Below are 20,379 nucleotides of genomic sequence, written 5' to 3' on the forward strand. Positions count from 1 at the left end.
GTCATCATCTTTTTCTTCATCGAGCAAGGCAGATCTGTCCAGCACGCATGTTACCTTAGCATCTTTTGTTCTTCAATACACCAAATTTCAGCAAAGTTAGGTTGACGTGTACTCAGATACCATGTACAAATAAACAAATCTGAATGGTTGTTATCCAATCGAGCAAAAGCATTTTGTAATTTTGGCACGGAAGCCAAAAGCCACAACTGCAATGCCATCAGAAATCCTTTAACTTCACATTTTAAATCACCAGACGAAACCTTATTTATAGATTCTATCAGTAAGTCGAAAGAATATTTTCCCCAAGGATAACTTTAGATTTAGCCATACGCTTTAGTCAAATAACTTACCTGAAACTTGTAGGTCTTAATCCGATATCTAAACAAGAATGTATTCTCAATAACAGCCAACATTGCTAGCCTCAGTTTTTCTTACTCATCATCCTTATCCTCACCTAAAGCATTTATCTGATTTATCGTAAAGTTGTTTTGATGATCGGACCAAGGAATGTGTTTTCCAACTTACTGAATAAAGAATTGGAGAATATATTTTTAAGAATCTCCATGGTAGAAAATTCCGAATATTTATTGATTGATCCCGACTCCCTGACCTCATCGCTTATCGGGTATCTAGTACCAGGCAATGTAATCTTTGTTGAAGTGGACTCAGTCATTCTTATGCACCTGCAACAATACAATCACCAATTATCTCAAAATCTGAACCGCACACTCTAAGCCGTTTTCTTATTCTATAACCAAAAGCGATTAACTCGTAAAAGATAAATAAAACATAACAAGATATCGCTTATAACAACATCACGTCCATATAAACATATTTGTTTCACTCAACTTTATCACACCGGTTTAATCTCAGTGACTTTGATACCCAATTCAGATAACTCATCAATCTCTCAAATTCATACAAATCAAAAGTCTCTCTAGTCCCATATTGGAATCAACATATCAACAAATCGAGACCAAACCAAAACAACAAACAAATCGAGACATGAGAATCTAGAGTTGCAAAAAAAAATATATGATGATTACAAACCTGATTCAAGTAAAAGTGGACACTTTAGGAGGAAAACCCTACAAATGTTTGATTTGCAATAGGAAAAATCTGGAATTTAATTCGCCGGAAAAGAAGAAGACAACGATTAATCAGAAAAAATGATAGGGTTGAAGGAGAAGAAAAAGAGAGTGTCCTACTATAAAACTTATAAACGTTGTTGATTTGAGATAGCAAACTTATAAACATTTTTAGATTTTATATAGCAAACTTATAAACGTTTTTACATTTAAGATAGGCGTTATAAACTTATAAACTCATAAACATTTTCAGATTTTAGATAGCAAACTTATAAACGTTTTTTTTTTTTTTTCACAACGTCAACTTTTCATTAACCAAAATATTACAATCAAATATAACAACTTTTTGGCTCAACTCTATAGAGGCTAATATAATGTGCTTTTGATTTGCTTGTGATACTTATAAACGTGTTTTTAGATTTTTTAGATTTTTTTGACAAAATTTTCAAAAGTATAAAAAATAAGACGGCCGTCAAAGGTTTCGGTGATCGGAAATTACAATGGGAGGAGGAGGAGCCATTAACGAAGAGCTGACCGAAGATGAGAAGAGAGCTCTCAGAGGAAGCAAATTCGCTCCTCTTACTTCTCTTCCCTCTTCTTCTCGCTCTAATCCTCTCCCCAGGTTCTCTTCTTCTTCTTCTTCTTTTTTTTTCACTCCTTAGGGTTTTTTTTTCTTCTTCTTCTCGATTTCAAAATTCTAGACTTTCATGGATGTTGTTATTGATGTATACAGATTGGCTCATCCAGGTGGACCCTTGAAGACGAACAAAGCGGCGGCTTTAGCCAAGTTTATAGAGAGGAAGCTGCAAGATCCTAATGGGTTAGCTTCCATTGATCCGGACCTTCTCGAGTTAGCCGTCAAAAACGCCAAAGAAACTGTTATTTCGAGTGAGTCCTTTAAAGCACGATTCTTTCTTTGATAATGTTTGTTCGAGAAAGGTTTGTTATTTGGAGTAGGCTGTTTGAGCGGCTTTAGGCATTTGAAAGATGCCAATGGCATTGTCCTGTGATTTATAAAGCTTTCTTGGTAGTGTTGTAGAAGAGCATGTAGTTAGCCTAAAAGGGTTTGTGCTTGATTGTAAGTCATGATTGATAGCTCAGCATTAGCTGAGAGCTGATGTGCTACCCAAAATATGTTGAGGTATTGATTAGGTGATCTTGTTAAGTCTAGTCAGGACTATTGTAACCAAGACTAATTGTAACAAGCCTATCGGTTAGTTGAGAACTAAGATTTAAAGGGGAGCGAGCTGAAGGAATGAGTTGAGGATCTTGGTTTGGGAGAGTTTAGGTTGCTATAGAATTGACCTTTGTTCTCTGTTCGTCTTCTGTAATTGATTGAGAGAATCAGATCTGGTTCTTATCAGGTCTGTTGGATCCTCAAGTACTTTTGTTGGGCATTAGGGTTGAAAGCTAGGGACACGTTCTTCTGAAATTGTAGCTCAGTTCAAGTTAAGGAATACAGAAGAACCTTAGCAATTGGTAAACTCTCATCGTCAGTGGTCAAGGAGAACTATAATAGTTGGGATATGTTAGTAGAAACTGTGGGTTGCATCAAACTTGAGACCTTATAAGTTTGGCAAGAAGTTCGGGTAGAATTTTTACAAATGTCATGATTGTGCAAGGGATGTATATGGAATTGAGACTCCACTACATCATTGCAAATAATGATAGTGCATTGATGCACTCCATGGGTTTTCCCCAGGAGCTTCAAGAGAGTTTGGAAAGCATATCTAGCTCATTCGTGAAATTTTAATACATAGTGACTATTTGCCTGAAACTAGTTTCACACTATAAGTTCATTGTAACTGTGGACTAAGTTTAGCTCACCTCAAAGTTTAGAATAGTCTTGTTATTACTATATGGTCGGTGAAAACAACGTAGCACACTAACATGGAGAGATTTACTTTTATCCGAGCCAATCCATATGGAGAAAAATGCATGTGTCAGTTATGTTAATGGGAAACGTATATGGCCGAATGAGGTTTATCTTAAACTCTGGGGTATTGAATGTGAAGGCTTAATCTGTATGATACTCTCTTGGTCTCAGGTGGGGCGTCTAGTTCAGGAAGGAGAATCCAACACGTTGCCTCATTCGAGGACGTCGAGGTAACTATTCTCTCTATACTCTCATTCATTCTATCTGGACAGAGAATAAAAGTTCTAGAATATGTTCTGCTGACCACTTCGTACACCTGCGTCATCATGTTTAGGTATCTTCTGATGACGATAAGATAGAGAACACTAAGCTTAGCAAAAAGAAAAAGAAGAAAAACGCAAAGAAGAAAAAAGAAGAGAAAAAGAAGAAGAAAAACAAAAAGCATAAGGTTATCTCCCTCACTCCCTTTTTCCTTATCTCATCTTTCTACTTGCTTTTCGTTTCCCCCACACAGATTTTTTTGTAAAGTCTGTTTAAGTTACTTTCTGGATTCCGTCGCTCATATCTGCGTGTGGGAAACTTTTTTGAAAGGGACAGATCACAGTCGATGAAGATGCTAAGTTAAAGAGACCCAAGAAGAAGTTGAAGCTTTAGTTTCCTTTTTTTGGCTATACGTTACTGGGTGGTTTAGTTAAGTCTTCAGCAGAACAAACGCAATCACTGGTATCTGTCTGATCCAAAGAATCTGTTAGTCCGATGGTTTTAGCTAAGATTAGCGTCATGATCTTTCTTCTTTATGTCGATTAGCTCTCCCCAGCGTTATTTGGTTAAATCTGTGACTGGAGTTGTATGTGATATTAGAAACAAATAGCTTCATGAATCTGAAATTTGTAACTTTTTGGTGGGAACATCAATTGCTTGTGTCGTTAGCCTTTTAGATCATAGTTATGAGACCAGTTCCAATTAGTAATGATCTCCATAAGTTCATTGTATGAACATTTTATCTAACAGAGCTCATGGGTACACAAGTGTGTCTCACTTCCGAGGGACAAAGAGGAAACACAATAATTTCAAATCAGGGAGCGAACAAAAATTAAATTACTATAATTTCTGATTCGATTAGTTTTTGTCTACGGTGATGAGTTTTGAATCTCTTTCTTGTCGTCGTTATGTAAAGTGTTTTTTTTTTTATAGAGATTTTAAAGTTGTTGAGTTTGAGAAACCAAAATGCAATATACACAACCTTAACTTAAGCCCTCGATTTACAAGTCATAGGTCAAGCCTTGACCGTCAAGGCCTCAGTAAAAGCTTCTGAAATGTACACAAAACCAAAATTACGATTAACTCACACATCATTCATTATTTTGAGTGCCATAGTTCAAACTTCAAATACTCTATTGTACTTCAGCACATATAATATATTTATCGCGCAAAAAAAAAAAGATGTCATGGTCCGACACAAAAAAAAAGAAAGTATTAAAGACAAATGACTGTGTCCGAAAACAAAAAAAAATGCCTTCGCCGACATTTTTGGGTTATGAGAGGATACGAATGTTATGGTCGAAAAGATCTTTGGGTGTAATAACACAATCTCCAAAAGCTGCTCACATGTGGCCAATACCTCTCCAAGTCAAACAAACCTTCTAATTCTATTTTTTTATTATTCGATTATTAAAAAAAAAAACACACAATAAGATTTTGATTTGTCAAGACTCTCATGAAACCATGTCTACAATTACTTTGAGTTTAACTAATACATGTAACATTGTGATTATAATTTTTAATATATGCAACATTTTGATTATTTATATAAGATTCAGAGTTGAGGTTTTGTTTACACCCCTACTCGGCCAAGGATGTGAAGTGAAGACATCTTATTCGTTTGTCCAGCAGTTTAGCAGACAAGACTACATGAGAATGTAAGGTAAAGAAGATCTCAACCGTGTAAGTAAGCTATTCACACCAATGGTTTTTTTATACCCGTTGGATCGATCAATTACAGTGTCGCCTTTTTAAGTGATCTAAAAGTCAATAAGTCACTTAGCTAGTCGCAAGTCCCAACTGAATCCTCATTGCGCCATTCCATGCGGCTTAAATTCACGCGCTTCAATCATTAACCATCACATTTTATTTTATTTTAATGTTTTTTGTATTGCTTTCTAGTGGCAGCACACAACCTATGTTTGTTTAATGATTTTTTGTATTACATCACATGACAAAAAAAAAATCAATAATCATCATACCTCAAGTTTTTATTTATTTGTTATACCAAACAAAAATAAACAGAAAACACATTTTGAATCATTTGTATTCATGTAAAAATATATATATATATATTAGAACTATATCGTAAATTTTAAATTTTGTACATCAGCTTATAAGTAGACATAGCCAACAAATTAAAGTTAATTGTTTGTGAGCTCTCCTATATATACTTCTCCAAGTCTGCAAATATAATAGGAAGTGACCAAAAAATCTGACAAACTTAAATCATTTTGACAAACTAACTTGTAGTACTAACGTACGATGATGAGCTTTGTAATCAATCATCCAAAGCATTAAATTTACGATCCATATGGAAAATATTAGAAGTGGTAAAAAAATATGCTTTGTAAGTGTGAAGTGACTCTTAAACGTTTGGTGTTGAGTGCGATTCACACTCTTTGCGTGAGCGTGCAAGAAAATACTTTCCGTATTTACATCCTCTCAACACGTACGTGGAACTTCTTTATTTGTTGCAAAACTAAAACAAAATTTTCTTGTTTGCTTTTTAAAGCATCTATTACTGTTGTTTTCTTTTGTACTTATTGTTTTCTATCTAAACAACTACATTTAAGCTCAAGTCTAAATCAAGACAAACTATAAACTTTTCAAAAATTATGTTTAATAAAACAGAACCAGTTTTCTTTATTTTCATTTATTCAAATTAAGTCCAGTGTTTTGTCTTAGACTACCATAACCAAAAGTGTGGTTAAGTAGACCATCATATCCTACGTTTCAAAACATATATGTCAAATGGTTATGTTTAACAGTTTTTTGCATGAAGATAGACAAAACAATTTCTTGTGTCGTTTATATGTGTAGACAGATTCAACTCAACAAACAAAACTAGCTAGTCAAAAAGCTTAGGCGTAAATAATGCAATATCAAACCTACCTATTACTGTAGTCAGACGAGTCGAGGTCAACATTAACACGAAGATCTAACTATATCATGTTCCAACCAGTGTAGTAGCGAGTAGCGACTTAAACAGTTTTTTTCAGATACGTTTTAAAATATAATTAGCAGATGGAATGGTTGGTTGAGTACACTTAAACTGTTAACATCATTTAATAAATAACACATGAATTAACTTTGACAAAGAAATTAGCATGTTGCTATATTTGCAACTTGAGCCGACACAATGTGTTTTGTTTGACTTATTAAACTTTTTTTTTTTACTATTACAATGATCTAAACAATCATTTGTACATTTTGTGTGTGAAAACTTTCAGGATACCACTATATTAATTCTTAAAATACTTTTCTTAACATTCGCTTTTTGTTGACAAAAGAAATGGCTATCATTATTTCTAATTTCTATTTTAGTTACATTAGTCTGAATATGAAACATAATATTAATGCGTTTCTCACGTCATGGTATCATTTTTAAAAAAATTTCCAAAGAAACACAGATTCAGATTTTCTTATTGTTTTGCGGCCAATGACAATCATGTCCCTCACCCGCATATTCGAGTTTCTCCACGGGACGTGTCATGATTCAAAGGCTTGCTTAACTGTAAATTACGCAACACTTTCGAAAAGGAAAATCAAAACTGAGTTAATTTTAGTGATTTCTGAGTAGTGTGACAATTTTAATGCTCCTATAAGGATATTTAAAGACTTTTTTCTTCTATTTTTGATGTTCCATTAAAAGGTAGTACATCCACAAATGGTAAAAAGTATAGTTATAGAAGATAAAATTATACAGTGTAATTAAAGATAGTCATTTATTACTTTCTTTGTTTCATAAAGAGTGTCATTTTGACACAGTTTTTTTTGTTACAAAAAGAGTGTCATTTTATATTTTCAATGCAGTTTTTAATATTAAATCTCATTTTTATCCCTACTATTTTAGCTTATTAATTCGAAAGAGAAATTGTTTTAGTGTATTTATAAAGGGTAAAATAGAAATTTACTCCCTCTGTTTCACAAAGAGTGTCATTTTGGAGAAAAAATTTTGTTACACAAAGAGTATCATTCTACATTTCCAATATGCTTTTTAATGCTACATTATCTTTTTTACCCCTAAACCCAAAGCTTTTTTCCATTGAATTTAAACCATTAATTACTAATTAAATAGGGGCAAATATGTATAATTCAAAGTTTTCTTAATTTGTGTCAAATATGTCAGAATGACACTCTTTGTGAAACAGAGGGAGTATATAATTTTCTTAATCTGTGTGCATTGTGTCAAAATGACACTCTTTATGAAACAGAGGGAGTAGTAGTTTTGATTAGTGCATGCATAATACTTTTGTTTCATTTGTTTCTTAATTTTTGAACTTATAATGATTGAAAAGAGAGAAACTAAGAAACAAAACAATTTTTCCTTCTCTCTTTTTAGGCGACAAAGATATACGTCTCTCTTTTTGTTTTTTGATTGCATGTTTTTGTTGCTTACACAGTCATGCTTGTTGTGAACATGTATGTATGGTGATTGGTAGGGTTTACAAAGTAAAACATAAATAAGTCATAATTGTGGTAAGAAATCACCATAAACTCCAAAGAAGGAAAATAGTGGTTGAAGTTCAAATGAAGCCCTAATATAAGAGTTTTTACATATATAATATATTAAGATCATATAGTAAAATGGTACATTATTACTATACCAAATAGTTAAACTATCTAATGTTGTGAGTCTAACTAAATCTAGGACCAAACTATGTTATAGATATCAATTCCAATTGGTAATATCATGATTTAATATCATCAAAGCCAAAAAAATAGAATAGAAAAGTAAGATAAACCGAACTAAAGTTTCTAAAAGTGAAATGAAAACATGAATAATCACGTATATTTGCTTTTATTTTGTTAGTAACCATATAAAGTGACGGAATCGAGGAACCTAGTTAGTTCGAAGACAAATGTAACTCAAAAATCAACCGTTAAACGAGAAAGACGGAAGACACGCGTTACATGTTTCACTTACATAGGGATAACTTGTATCACCGGAATACGTAATTACTTAAAAAAAATCTTCTAGAACAATTTATTAGTTTTTAAAACTTAAATGAAGTTTAAAGCAACTTTTTGGATTAAATCATCAAATATTATGAGTTTTTTAATATTGTAATCAGAATTAGGGAATGTGTATATAAATAGACCATGTAGATGAAGAAGGAAAAACAAAGAAGAAAGAAAAAAATAAAAAAGGGCATTAAATAAAAATGAGAGAAGTCATTTATTCTATGTTTGGCGCGTATATTAACCACCACCGGCAAAACACCCACAAAAAAGGCGAGCACGCATAAGATCAAAAACTTCTTCCCCCATCCCTCTCTTCCAAAATCCAACCCCTCCTCCCCCTCACAACCAAAAAAAAAAAAATTATACTCCTTTCGATTTTTTAGAAAAGAAAAAAAAGGTTTCAGCTTTGAAGCAAAGAGAGATCAAGCGACGACTGAGAGTGGTGGTGTTGAGACAGAACCAACCAACCTAACCAACCACGATCTGTGTTTTTTTTTTTCTTTTTATTTCTCACATCTCATCTATTCCCGACACTCCCATTTGATCGGAGAGCTCGACATTGGTGGGTTCTGTTTCTCCGGTTAAAACAAAAAAAATGGAGCGGTACGGTGGCGCCGGCGAAGAAGAGCCGAGGTCGGATCCATCACTTGAATGGTCCGCTCCTGGAGACGAAACCGGCATCGAAGGTATGAACGTTGTTTCCCTGCCATCTCTTAAAATGTCTGATTCTTCAAAACTGATTGAAAGTTTTGGTTTTTCTTTTTTTTTTTTATAATATAATGCGGCATTTTTATAGCTTCGATGTGGCGGTTAGGGTTGCAAGGCGGTGGTGGTGATGATGATTCGTTGCCGGAGCGACCTGATGAACCAGATTGTATCTATTTTACACGAACCGGTGGTTGCGGGTACGGGTCTAGATGTCGGTTCAATCACCCACCAGACCGTGCTCCGGTAATAAAACTCTCTCATCTCTGTTTTCTATTTCTTTTAATTTCTTTTCTGGGTTCTTTTGAAAAGTTACTGCCTTTTTCTCTTTTGTCTGCTTCCTCTGTGATTTTGTCTAAAAATAATGGGGTGTTTTAGTTGATCAGATGCATTGTTCAATCTACGATCTGATATCTTACTGAAACAGAATCTCGGATTTTTCTATTTTGTTTGTGAAGCTCTCATTGGATGTTCTTAAGTTTCCTTATTTTAGGTCTTTGGTGGAGGTCTCAGAACAGAAGCTGCTGGTCAGTTCCCAGAGAGAATGGGACAGCCCGTGTGTCAGGTTCCTATATACCATTCATTGATTTTAAGCAAACTAGTTCTGTTCTGTGTATGAGAATGTGATATCACTTTGTGTAAGCCAATTCTCACTTTAAAGGCTTTCTTTGCACCAGCATTTTATGCGAACGGGAACATGTAAATTTGGTGCTTCTTGCAAATATCATCATCCTAGACAAGGAGGAGGACGAGGAGATTCTGTTATTCCTATCTCACTAAATTACATGGGATTTCCATTACGCCCGGTTTGTTCAATCTCTCTCTGTGGTCTTTTGTTTAATGAAATGATCTCTCAAAGTTGTTTCCTTACAAATGGATTTTTTACCAGGGGGAGAAAGAATGCTCCTATTTCATGAGAACCGGCCAGTGTAAATTTGGTTCCACCTGTCGATTTCACCATCCTGTCCCTCCTGGCGTACAAGCTCCATCCGCTGGGCCAACTATGTATCCATCTCTTCAGTCTCGATCTGTTGTTCCTTCATCGCAGCAATACGGTGTAGTTCTAGCAAGGCCTCAGCTTTTACCAGGCTCATATGTTCCAAGCCCTTACGGTTATGGTCAAATGGTTCTTCATCCCGGTATGGTCCCATACTCTGGCTGGAACCCTTACCAGGTAATGCTCTAAAGAAACCTTATTCGTACCTTTCTTTCGTTTCAATCGTAGTAAACCTCATTCCCAACTATTTAGGCTTCTGTAAGTGCAATACCTTCGCCTGGGACTCAGCCTTCAATGGGAACCAGCTCTGTTTATGGAATTAGACCGTTATCTCCTTCAGCGCCTGCATATCAATCCGGTCCATCTTCTACCGGTATTTCAAATAAAGAACAAACTTTTCCTCAGCGGCCTGAACAACCCGAGTGTCAATACTTTATGAGAACCGGAGATTGTAAATTCGGATCCTCTTGCAGATTCCATCATCCTATGGAAGCAGCATCGCCAAAGGACATTACCCTCAGCCACATTGGCCTCCCTCTTCGTCCTGTAAGTCTTATATATTAAGCTTATACGACCTAATAAAAAACATGAAAGTTTCCTTCATGAAATGCTCATGATCAAAAGTAGAGTTCATATATGGAAACTCTCTGTTTCTTGATGTGATCAAGAAGCTCTGTTTTTTTTTTCTCACCCACATTTGTTGCGCCACAAAAGCTAATAGTAATGACTTTTGCAGGGAGCAGCACAATGCTCTCACTTTGTTGAACACGGGGTTTGCAAGTTTGGACCTGCATGCAAATTTGACCACTCCATCGGCTCTTCTTCACTAAGCTACAACCCATCCGCATCTTCGCTCACCGACATGCCCGTTGCGCCTCACCCTCTGGGGTCCTCCTCGCTCGGTACACTAGCTCCAACATCATCATCATCATCATCCTCGTCTGAGCAATGCACGGAGCTTCTCTCTTCCAGCTCTATTAAACCTATAACCACAACAGCTGGTGGCACTGAAACTGTCTCTTCTTCAACGACCAGCGGTGTGAACCATCCCGAACCTGCTGCTGAGACCAATAAAGATAACTCAGCTAGCATTGAGGCTAAGACTTCAGGTTAAAGAGACAGACAGAACTCAAAAGGAGAGAAGAGAATCTCACTCTAATCTTCTTAGATAATGATCTGATCTCTCTTAATCTCTTCCATCTCTCTTCTTCCTTCCATCAAACTTTCATATGAATTCAGGAACATAAAAAAAAAGGATATTTTTTTTTGGGTGGAGAGACGACAACAGGAAGCAAAGCAAGAGAGAGATAAGACGAAAGAGGCTCTTTCTAGTCTTCTATGTGTTATTATGATGTCTCTTCTCTTAGGTCTCTCTTACCATGTTCATAGTATTCCTTCATACGGCCATCTCCTCTGTGTCTGTTTGTCTCTGTTACGTTGTTTGTTCTTTTTTCTTTTTGGAAACTATATTTTAATAAATGGCCTTTATTATATTATTCACAAAAATTCTCTGATTCCTGAGAATCCTCTGTTTGAATGTAAAATCATCGTTTATAATATGATAGGAATCTAATGATTATGTAAATATGACAAAGAACCTAAACGTGACTTAACGTTTATATAGCTTCTTCGGTTACAAATTTTAAAGAAGATTCAACAAGAAGAGGAAGAGCATGACAAAACAGAAAGAAAAAAAAAAACAGAACCTATAATTGGATCACACTTCACAGAGAGAATCAGTGAGAAAGCAAAACCATATTCAGACAAAAGTGCTTTTACGCTTATACCCTTAACATTTTACTTAATTCACAAAAAGAACCAAACAGCCCTAAATCTCTTTTAGTTTTAGTTTTAGTTCTCTCGTCGCCGTCCATCACTCTCCGTCATATCGCCGCCGGCAAATATAGACAGAGGTAAGTATCGCCTCTTGTTCCTCACTCCTTTCTCTTTCCGCTTCGTTTACCCTGTTTTAGGAATCAGAAAGTATCAAGCTTGTTCTTTCTTGGCTCTCATAGTTGATCTCCCTCTCTATCTAGGGTTTCACAACAATGGAGTACGTAAACCCAGAAGGTCTTCGATTAGATGGTCGCCGATTCAATGAGGTATGTTTGCTTTCTCTATTCCCTTGTATTTTGTTTGCTGCTGTCTTCACAAGTTAATTTTTTTCTATTCCTGATGCTTGTAATGAAACTCATCAGATGAGGCAAATCGTAGCTGAAGTTGGAGTGGTTTCTAAGGCTGACGGGTAAACTCAAAAATTACTTCCTTCTTTTTTTTTTTCATGTCAGTTCTAAATTTGGCACTTTTGATATGAACCAACATTGTTTCCAGTTCTGCTGTTTTTGAGATGGGTAATACCAAAGTAATTGCAGCTGTTTATGGTCCAAGAGAGGTACTTTAATTTACTCTTTTTTCCGACCTATCAAGATTGATGCTTTGATTTGTATAATTTAGTGTGAATTGGTTTATTTTTTCTCTGTGCTCCCTCAGATTCAAAACAAGAGCCTGCAAAAAAAGAACGACCATGCATTGGTATGTATATGCTTGTTTGGTACTGTTCTTGGTGAAAAAGCTTTGTCAAATTTGAAATGCTTTATGGCTAATTTTATCCGTTGGTAGGTGCTGTGTGAGTATAGTATGGCTCAGTTTAGTACTGGTGATCGTAGAAGACAAAAATTCGACAGGTTATACATCTATCTATACTGTGTAGCTAAAAAGACTCTTGCTTCCTTCTTACGGAGACTCATATAAAGTTGTTGTGTATTGTTATGATGGTCAGGCGATCAACTGAGCTATCTCTTGTCATCCGTCAGACAATGGAAGCTTGCATATTGACTGAATTGTTGCCTCATTCTCAGGTTTCCTTGTAGTCAAAGTTTGTATTTTTTCTCTTTTCTTTTTCTTGTGCTTGCTTCTTGATGGATTGTTTCCTTTATGCAGATTGACATATTCCTTCAGGTTCTACAAGCTGATGGAGGTAAGAGTAACTTACTAACTCTTTCGTTCTGCAAACAAGTTTTTTTTTTTAAAGCTCTTTCAATCCCTGATCCGGTATTAATGTTATGTTCTGTATTTCAGGAACAAGATCAGCTTGTATCAATGCTGCGACTCTAGCTCTAGCAGATGCTGGGATTCCAATGCGTGATCTCGCTGTTTCTTGTAGTGCTGGATACTTGAACAGTACTCCTCTTCTTGATCTGAACTATGTCGAAGATAGCGCTGGAGGAGCTGATGTAACCGTTGGTATTCTACCTAAATTAGACAAAGTGACACTCCTTCAGGTTTTTCTTCTTATTCCCTTGCATATCACATTGTCTCTCCATTCGCAATCATATGATTCTAGATGTTTATTGTCTTGAGTTGCAAATGTAGATGGATGCGAAGTTACCGATGGAAACATTTGAAACGGTGTTTGCATTGGCTTCTGAAGGTTGCAAGGCAATTGCAGAGAGAATACGCGAGGTAACTATGGCTTCCAATAGTTTTTAGGGTGTTCTTTCTCCACCATTGAAGAGTGTTCTTTGTTCTTTAAATGTTTTGGTTCTCGTTCTTCTTTTTGTTGTGAAGGTACTTCAAGAAAACACCAAACAGCTAGAGTATCGCCGAGCTGCATAAACTTTTCTGACGCTGCGAGATTTATGTTAACTAGATTTTACTGCTGATTTTGGAAGTTCATTATCAGAGCATAGTCCACTCGATCAAATTTTTGAAAGTAACTTATTTTGCTTTAAGAGTGATTGTTGGCAGAGGTATGTAAACAATTTAGGAACCTGAAGATATTTTACTTGGCACACAATCTAGTGCCCAATCTCTTACAATATAATCGCTATATAATGATCGAGAGAAAGGCTCTTGGGATGCAATCTGGTATTCTCCCTCTCTTTGACCAATCACTCAATCTACGTTGTAGTAGTTGCCTGCAGCCTTTTGATTCGTGTCCTTGTTCGATCCTAATTGGATGACCCTTGGTGAGAAGTCAAAAGATTCCTCGTCCCGGCTGAATGTAATATTCAGATGCTGCTCCATGGAATAAACAAAAACATGGGAAAATGGCCAAAATCAACCCCAACTATTGCTAAACGTGTTTTCTTACTTAAACTTTAACACCCTGCAAATAACAACCTATAACAATTCAAATTTGCTACCTAAACTATATAAAATGTTGTCAATTTCAACCTTTGTTCGAATAGTGTTAAATTAGAGTTTAACGATTTTGAGTCAGATGATCTGTGGCATCCACATGGCACTCGGAATTACCAAAACTAAGTTGTTTTGATCATTTTTAGGTGTGTTGTGGCAAGAAACAAAGCGTTTGACAAAAAATGGGGTATTGGAGTCCATTTTAAGGTGTGTTGTGATACTTCATTTTTGGTCATTTCTTGCCGCAACACACCTAAAAATGATCAAAACAACTTAGTTTTGGTAATTCCCAATGCCATGTGGATGCCATAGATTTTCTGACTCAACATCTTTAAACTCTGATTTAGCAGTGTTCGAACAGAGGTTGAAATTGACAGCATTTTATATAATTTAGGTAGCAAATTTGAATTTTAATATAGTTCAGGTTGTTATTTGTATGGTGTTAAAGTTTAGGTATGAAAAAACATTCGGCAAATAATTGGGGTTGATTTTGGTTGTTTTCCCACAAAAACATTATCAGCAATTCGCTGAGGATTAGTAAAATAATAATAAGTGACTATTAGTATTATTACCAGTGTTCAAGAAAGCGCTAGACGTTAACTAGGCGGTGATGCAATGCCTAGCGCCTAGAACGCCTAATCGGAATTTAGATGGTTTTAGGCGATTTAGGCGTTTACACTATAAAGTATAAACTATTATATAATTGATATTGTATACATAATAATTATACAAAATATGTATAAGATAATAAAAATATTAAATCAAAAACAACAAATTAAATAAAAACATTATTTCAATTCATTTTAAATAATATATTAAACATTTATAATCATGTTTATAGAAATAAACTTTATAAATTTTAAATTTATGCAATTAAAATTAGAAAAATACACTAAAATGATGATATTACAATTTTAGACGGTCAAAGTGGTCGTCTAGACAGTGCTATAGCGCCTAGCGCCTAAACGGGGCGGAAACGGATGCCTAGAGCGCTTTTTCGAACACTGATTATTACTAACCGGTAGGAATCTGTTCATCTCTTTGGCAAGTGGTTCTGGAGGGTTAACAGTACACTTGGCACCAGGCTTTCCTTCAACCTCAATCACTTTGTCTGCCAAATAGGTCGCCATTATCAAGTTATGCTCCACAACAATCGCGGTATAGCCACTGCAGCGTTGATCCGCAGCTCTGAGTCATGTATGTACCTGTCTCATCGATCAGGTAGACACTTACACTTGCACTCTGCGAGGAGCATTTTTTCTTCCAAATAAGAGAGCCCATATTCTAATGACTTTTAAAAGAGATTAAAGCCCATACAAAAGCCCACTTACTAAGATGCACCAAATTGAGGAAATTGACTCAAGGATTATCTTCAGCAAACTGTGTCAAGAGCTTGGACGTTTGGATGAGATGTGTTTATTTTGTGTTTTTTGATGTTTACATTCAATTTATTGTGTTTCGTTTCGAAAAAGTACAATATTTTAATGCTTTTATCTAACGTAAATTTATGTATTCTAAACTGGAGTTCACATCATCAGAAACGGAATGTGAATCCTTATATGGTGTGAGATTTATCGGTCATTGTCCATATGCTGCAGAGATTTATATTCTTTGTTGTGATTGATGTAATTATCATTTGTAATATGATAGGATCTAATATATATCGATAATGCAGTATGACAAATATATATATTTTAAAATCCTAAATGTGAAATTATGGGTGTATAGTTGCGTTTACATTTTTTAAAGAATATTAGACAAATATTAAGACTTTTTTTTTTTTATCGTAGAAAAAATAGTAAACGCAAATGCAATATTCGTTTGAACAATCCGATTCTAAATACTTTTATTGGAACAACAAGAAGAAGAGGACGATCATGACAAAACGAAAAAAAATAGAACAGAACAGATCTCAGGGTCGTTTCTATTTTGTTCTTCTGGTTCTACATTCGATCCGTACGACTTTGATCATGAGATATAAAGGTAATATATAATGAAAAGAAGTAAGAAAGAAAAAAACACTGTTAATGTGGAAGTAGTAGTCAGTAATTCTCGTACTTGGTTCTTTGTGTTGTTGATATAACATGTGCATGTGTGGTTTGTTCGTTGCGTCTAGTTTTACTCAAACAACAGAGAAATCATAATCATCATGATTCATGGAGTTTGGTCCTTGAAACATCACAATTCACAACAAATGCTTTCAACAACCCCAAAAAATTACTAATCATTAAATGCTTTTTCTCTGAGTTACTACTTAGATATACAATTAAGACTGTAGTGATACATGCCTTTTGCTTTTCAAAATCAGAACAGTCGAACTATCGAAGTAAGTTTTTAAATATAATAAAAATATATAGCATATATATTAATATACATACTTACATATGGAGATAATTATTTGTTCTTCTCTGATATAATGAGCCATTTGGCCTAAATCGAGATATTAATGCATGAAGAAATTAGCAAAAAAAAAATAGAAGTTCTAATAACTATTTGGACTTTGACAAATTGTAAAGAGATCACATATGATGAAGTCCAACGTACATATGTTTGACAAGTATAACAGCTATGATTGGATCTTTGTCAATTTAACTACAATAAGAAGAAAAAAGTGAAGTTGATCAACACTGGAAAAGGGACTAATCGAGTTCTATGGAAGAAAGTCAAAAACCTTAAACAGATTAAAAAAATGATATAAGGAGTTGGAATGTTGAGTTGTGGTAGACAAAAGTTAAGGCAAAAGGAGGGAGACATGAAACAGTGATTGTGCAATGAAAGACCAAACAAGTCATGACCAAAGCACATGTCCAAAGACCAAAAACACCATCATGCTACTTCACTCTTCACTTAAAGTCCATCTCACATTAACTAATATTTTTAATAACCATGCAAAATTTGATGGCAGATATCTCATCTCTAGTTTTTTTTTTCCATAGCTAAAACTCTCAAATGTCATATTCGTAGGAACATAAATTTTTACTATTATCCTAAAAAAAATCATATATAATTATCTGAGCGTATACACACTGATCAAAATTAGAAAATTGGAGTTTTTTGCAACTAATTTATAATCCTGATATTACATATTCTAGTTGTTCACTTCCAGTCATATTATCCGTCTGGGGCAATTAATTTAGTTTGATTTCATTATTATAGCACAACACATTATTATATACATAATGAGTATGTTGGAAGTAGCATGGACAAAAGGTGGTCTTAATACAACTCGCATTATCACTCTTTTGCTAATTAAAACCATGATACCAAAAAGAAATTACAAAAAAAAAAGAAAGAATCAAAACTTCATGGTTAGGGTAACCTTATGGTGCATGAAACAATAAGTAGAATATATATATATGAAAAAGTAGATAACATCTAGTTAACAACAAAATCAAACGACCATGGAACAACGTAAAAACTTTTAATTATATTGCATATATATAAAACACAGAAATATAATATATAGAATGTTCTAAAAGACTGAGTAGAAGCCTGTAGTGTCTGCAACAACATCTCCAAAAGCAGCGAGAGAAGAAGAAGATAAATCTTGTGGCTCAGTTATCGCGTAATCTTCCAACGACATTGAAGCAGCAGCAGCACCATAGTTAGTGATCATGGCAGAAAGATCACATGAACCAAAGTCATGATGATTCAGCATCATCATCTCACCTTCTTCGAAGTAGCTATTACTAAACCCTCCGTATGATTCAAAGGCTTTACTTGCTTCCAGAGTTGTGAAACTAGCTCCGGCTTGATTGTGGGTGGTGGTGGCTTCCGGTGGTGGTTTAAGGCAGTGGTTTGGGACAATGCAGTCCAAGTAACCCGAGTTGTTATTGGAGTTATTATGTTCTTCGTTTGTTAAAGAGAAGAAGAAGTTGTTTTCTTCGTCTAGAGATGAAGATAAAGAGCCGTTAGAAGAAGAGTTTTGAGGACTATTACCAAACGCTTGAATATCCGCGCTTTGATGACGAACTGGCGTTTTGAAAGAAGCAGCGGGTGAGACGGTTTGGGCGACAGTGTGTTTATGTTGTTGTGGTTGCTGATAGTTTTGATAATGAGGATGATGATCGATGACAAACTGTGGAGAAGAGTTTGGTAAGAAAGATTGGTTGTTATTGTAAGGAGAGACGATGAGAGAATGGAGATTAGGGTTTGTGAGAATGGTGTGAACATCAGTTGGAGTGTATACGAAGTTGGTTCGAGCTTGAGTGCCTCTCATTGAAAGAGCAGCTCTATCGTATGCAAGAGCAGCTTCGTGGGCTGTGTCGAAAGTACCGAGCCAGTGACGTTCTTTGGTGGTTGGATCTCTGATCTCGGCTGCGTAACGACCCCATGGACGTCTTCGGACTCCTAGGAACCTCCCTGGCTCTGCTTGCTTTGATCTCCGGCCTCGTCTCTCGCCGGTTGTGGTGGTGGTGGTTGTGTTGGTGGATGTGTTTTGGTGGATTAGAGAAAAACCCATTTGAGTTTGGGATGTTTCAAATGGTTTATTATGATCTAGGGTTTTGGAGGTTGACATGATGAAGAGACGGGTTGTTTGAAAATGAGGTTTCTTTTAGGGTTTTGGTAAAAGATGTGTTATGATGAATAAGGGTTTTTTTTTTTGTCTTGCTTCTGTCTAAAGATGATGGTGCTGTTTGGGAATGGAAGTGAAGTGTTGTTATATATAGAGAGACAATGAGCTTGATAGAGAGACTTCACTTTTGATTCAACTGCTTTTAGTAGACTATCTTTTGTTTCTTTTATTTGTTTTTCCAAAGATATTATATTTAGCATCAACGACAAAAAATAAACCAAACGTTGGCACATCAGTTGGAATTTTAAAACAGCGTAATTGACTGATTATTATTTAGTTTTTTTGGTATAAACAAAAATAGCTGACGATTTTTATTTATTTTTAAATATGCTTTTTAGACCTTTAACATCCACCGATTTGAGTCTTAACTTTAATTAAATGTGTATGTGTACAGTATAAATACAGTATATATGTATATACAGGTATACACGAACCGCTACTTAGTAAAGCCTAGCTAAGACAGAGGCCAAGAATCATTGGAAGTTTGGAACTGCTGCAAAATCTGGAATGTCACAGTTACCAATCTTGATTTAGAATAAAGAACAAGAAAATAAATACAAATTAAATTGTAAAAAATAAGGAGAAAAGTAAATATCTAAATTCTGATGTATATATTACATCATGCTATTTGAATCTTTTATTTCAATGGGATCAAGCTAATTGATTAACTCAAAGAATCTGCTTAGTGGTCACGTGCAATATGCATAATAACCCTACAGACCATAGCCTAAAGGTCAAGGGTCTACATAAAAAGAATCGATAATTTTTGTAGAGTTAATCCCCTACTTAATTCATATATATGAGAGGTAATATGCATTGCTAATTACAATAAGGATGTCTAATTAATTTGAGTGCACTGAGATATATAGATTAGTTAGTTTGCTTTAACAAAATATATCAACATTCAACAAGTTGAAAAAATAGATATTGCAAAATCAGCAAGCTTAAAATATTCTCCTAAAACGTTTTTATTTAAAACAAATGTTACATCGACTAAGAAAGGGACATGAAAATTCGAGTGTTATTTTCCTACATCGAATATTTGTTTTGGTTTAGTTTAGTCTAATATAATTGTAGAAACCCCCTGATTAAATCACATGGTTAACCCGCATTTTAAGCGGAAATAGAAATGAGAACAATTCTTTTTGTCATCTTGTAATCATTTTTCAATGGGAGTGGTTAAAGAGAGACACGATGAACCAAACAATAATCAAAATGCTTAGGACGTACGTTAAAATTTTGGTTTTAATTAAATATCTCAGTGGATAATTTTGTATTGGTGTCCTTGTATGCAAACAAGCACAAGTCAACAACAATCTTAGTCTCTTTGTGTTTGTAGTTTTGTAGGATTATATATATACATAGGAGCTTCGACTAGTTAGTTGTCATAGTATTTGATTGCATTCGGAAGTTAATGCGCCTTACCTGACAACGGATGTATGTGATGAAATCAAGAAAATTGTTCATAGTCAACTACAACACGACTGTTAATTAAACTTAATTTACAATGGTTTTCCTATTTTTACCTCTAAAATAGAGGAATTCTATAATAGAGGTGACTTTTGCTCCAATTGATACCTCTATTTTTTCCTATAAAAAAAATTATTCCGTAGATATTCCTTTTTTATTTTATTATTAATACCTTTTATTATAAAAGTTGCAAATTAAACCATTTATTTTAGTATTTGTGAAACTTTCATAAAATTATGATATTATTTAAATTTTTAACATTCATAAATATTATTTAAATATTACATTTATTAAAAGA

The 20,379-nt window shown here is 34.8% G+C and overlaps 3 protein-coding genes, 1 long non-coding RNA gene and 1 pseudogene across 7 annotated transcripts; 3 read left to right on the top strand and 2 right to left on the bottom strand.

Annotated features, from left to right (window-relative positions):
* Positions 1-375: 375 nt before the first annotated feature.
* LOC147918627 (uncharacterized) lies at positions 376-1,333 on the bottom strand. Its single transcript, XR_015593130.1, has 2 exons — positions 1,051-1,333; positions 376-683 (listed from the first exon to the last, which is right to left on the bottom strand). It is a non-coding gene; the product is annotated as an uncharacterized LOC147918627 (long non-coding RNA).
* A 108-nt stretch (positions 1,334-1,441) lies between these two features.
* LOC104770181 (uncharacterized) lies at positions 1,442-3,878 on the top strand. Of its 2 annotated transcripts, none has more exons than XM_010494562.3 (5): positions 1,442-1,710; positions 1,822-1,976; positions 3,136-3,194; positions 3,299-3,412; positions 3,556-3,878. In XM_010494562.3, exons 1-5 carry the CDS (start codon positions 1,589-1,591, stop codon positions 3,616-3,618), a joined length of 513 nt encoding a protein of 170 aa, XP_010492864.2. In that variant the 5' UTR covers positions 1,442-1,588; the 3' UTR covers positions 3,619-3,878. The 2 variants fall into 2 exon arrangements, with proteins under 2 accessions (XP_010492864.2, XP_010492865.2); XM_010494563.3 differs by having other exon boundaries at positions 3,562-3,878.
* Positions 3,879-8,345: 4,467 nt separating this feature from the next.
* On the top strand, positions 8,346-11,401 carry LOC104770183 (zinc finger CCCH domain-containing protein 58). 2 transcript variants are annotated; one of them, XM_010494564.2, is made up of 7 exons: positions 8,346-8,879; positions 8,990-9,144; positions 9,392-9,463; positions 9,576-9,704; positions 9,788-10,072; positions 10,148-10,441; positions 10,632-11,401. In XM_010494564.2, the coding sequence occupies exons 1-7, from the start codon at positions 8,789-8,791 to the stop codon at positions 11,007-11,009; spliced, it is 1,404 nt and encodes a 467-aa protein (XP_010492866.1). In that variant the 5' UTR covers positions 8,346-8,788; the 3' UTR covers positions 11,010-11,401. The 2 variants fall into 2 exon arrangements, with proteins under 2 accessions (XP_010492866.1, XP_010492867.1); XM_010494565.2 differs by having other exon boundaries at positions 9,008-9,144.
* A 149-nt stretch (positions 11,402-11,550) lies between these two features.
* Positions 11,551-13,758, top strand: LOC104770184 (exosome complex component RRP41 homolog). The gene is made up of 11 exons (XM_010494567.3): positions 11,551-11,808; positions 11,932-11,997; positions 12,094-12,140; positions 12,227-12,287; positions 12,386-12,427; positions 12,515-12,579; positions 12,675-12,753; positions 12,836-12,872; positions 12,974-13,176; positions 13,268-13,357; positions 13,463-13,758. Exons 2-11 carry the CDS (start codon positions 11,944-11,946, stop codon positions 13,508-13,510), a joined length of 726 nt encoding a protein of 241 aa, XP_010492869.1. The 5' UTR covers positions 11,551-11,808; positions 11,932-11,943; the 3' UTR covers positions 13,511-13,758.
* Positions 13,759-17,365: 3,607 nt separating this feature from the next.
* On the bottom strand, positions 17,366-18,664 carry LOC104770185 (ethylene-responsive transcription factor ERF086 pseudogene; annotated as a pseudogene). Its single transcript, XR_015593932.1, has one exon. The product of XR_015593932.1 is annotated as an ethylene-responsive transcription factor ERF086 pseudogene (transcript).
* Between the last annotated feature and the right edge of the window lie 1,715 nt (positions 18,665-20,379).

The sequence above is a fragment of the Camelina sativa genome, chromosome 20 (genome assembly GCF_030686135.1).
Source record: "Camelina sativa cultivar CO46 ecotype springtype chromosome 20, ASM3068613v1".
NCBI classification, from domain to species: Eukaryota; Viridiplantae; Streptophyta; class Magnoliopsida; order Brassicales; family Brassicaceae; genus Camelina; species Camelina sativa.

Excerpts from the sequence above, each read along its gene's own strand:
- LOC104770183 (XM_010494564.2), top strand. The coding sequence starts at position 8,789 with ATGGAGCGGTACGGTGGCGCCGGCGAAGAAGAGCCGAGGTCGGATCCA. Across the intron at positions 9,145-9,391 it reads ACCCACCAGACCGTGCTCCG|GTCTTTGGTGGAGGTCTCAG; the intron begins GTAATAAAACTC and ends TCCTTATTTTAG. Across the intron at positions 9,464-9,575 it reads TGGGACAGCCCGTGTGTCAG|CATTTTATGCGAACGGGAAC; the intron begins GTTCCTATATAC and ends TCTTTGCACCAG.
- LOC104770181 (XM_010494562.3), top strand. The coding sequence starts at position 1,589 with ATGGGAGGAGGAGGAGCCATTAACGAAGAGCTGACCGAAGATGAGAAG. Across the intron at positions 3,195-3,298 it reads CCTCATTCGAGGACGTCGAG|GTATCTTCTGATGACGATAA; the intron begins GTAACTATTCTC and ends CATCATGTTTAG. Across the intron at positions 3,413-3,555 it reads AGAAAAACAAAAAGCATAAG|GGACAGATCACAGTCGATGA; the intron begins GTTATCTCCCTC and ends CTTTTTTGAAAG.
- LOC104770184 (XM_010494567.3), top strand. The coding sequence starts at position 11,944 with ATGGAGTACGTAAACCCAGAAGGTCTTCGATTAGATGGTCGCCGATTC. Across the intron at positions 12,288-12,385 it reads CTGTTTATGGTCCAAGAGAG|ATTCAAAACAAGAGCCTGCA; the intron begins GTACTTTAATTT and ends GTGCTCCCTCAG. Across the intron at positions 12,754-12,835 it reads AATTGTTGCCTCATTCTCAG|ATTGACATATTCCTTCAGGT; the intron begins GTTTCCTTGTAG and ends TCCTTTATGCAG.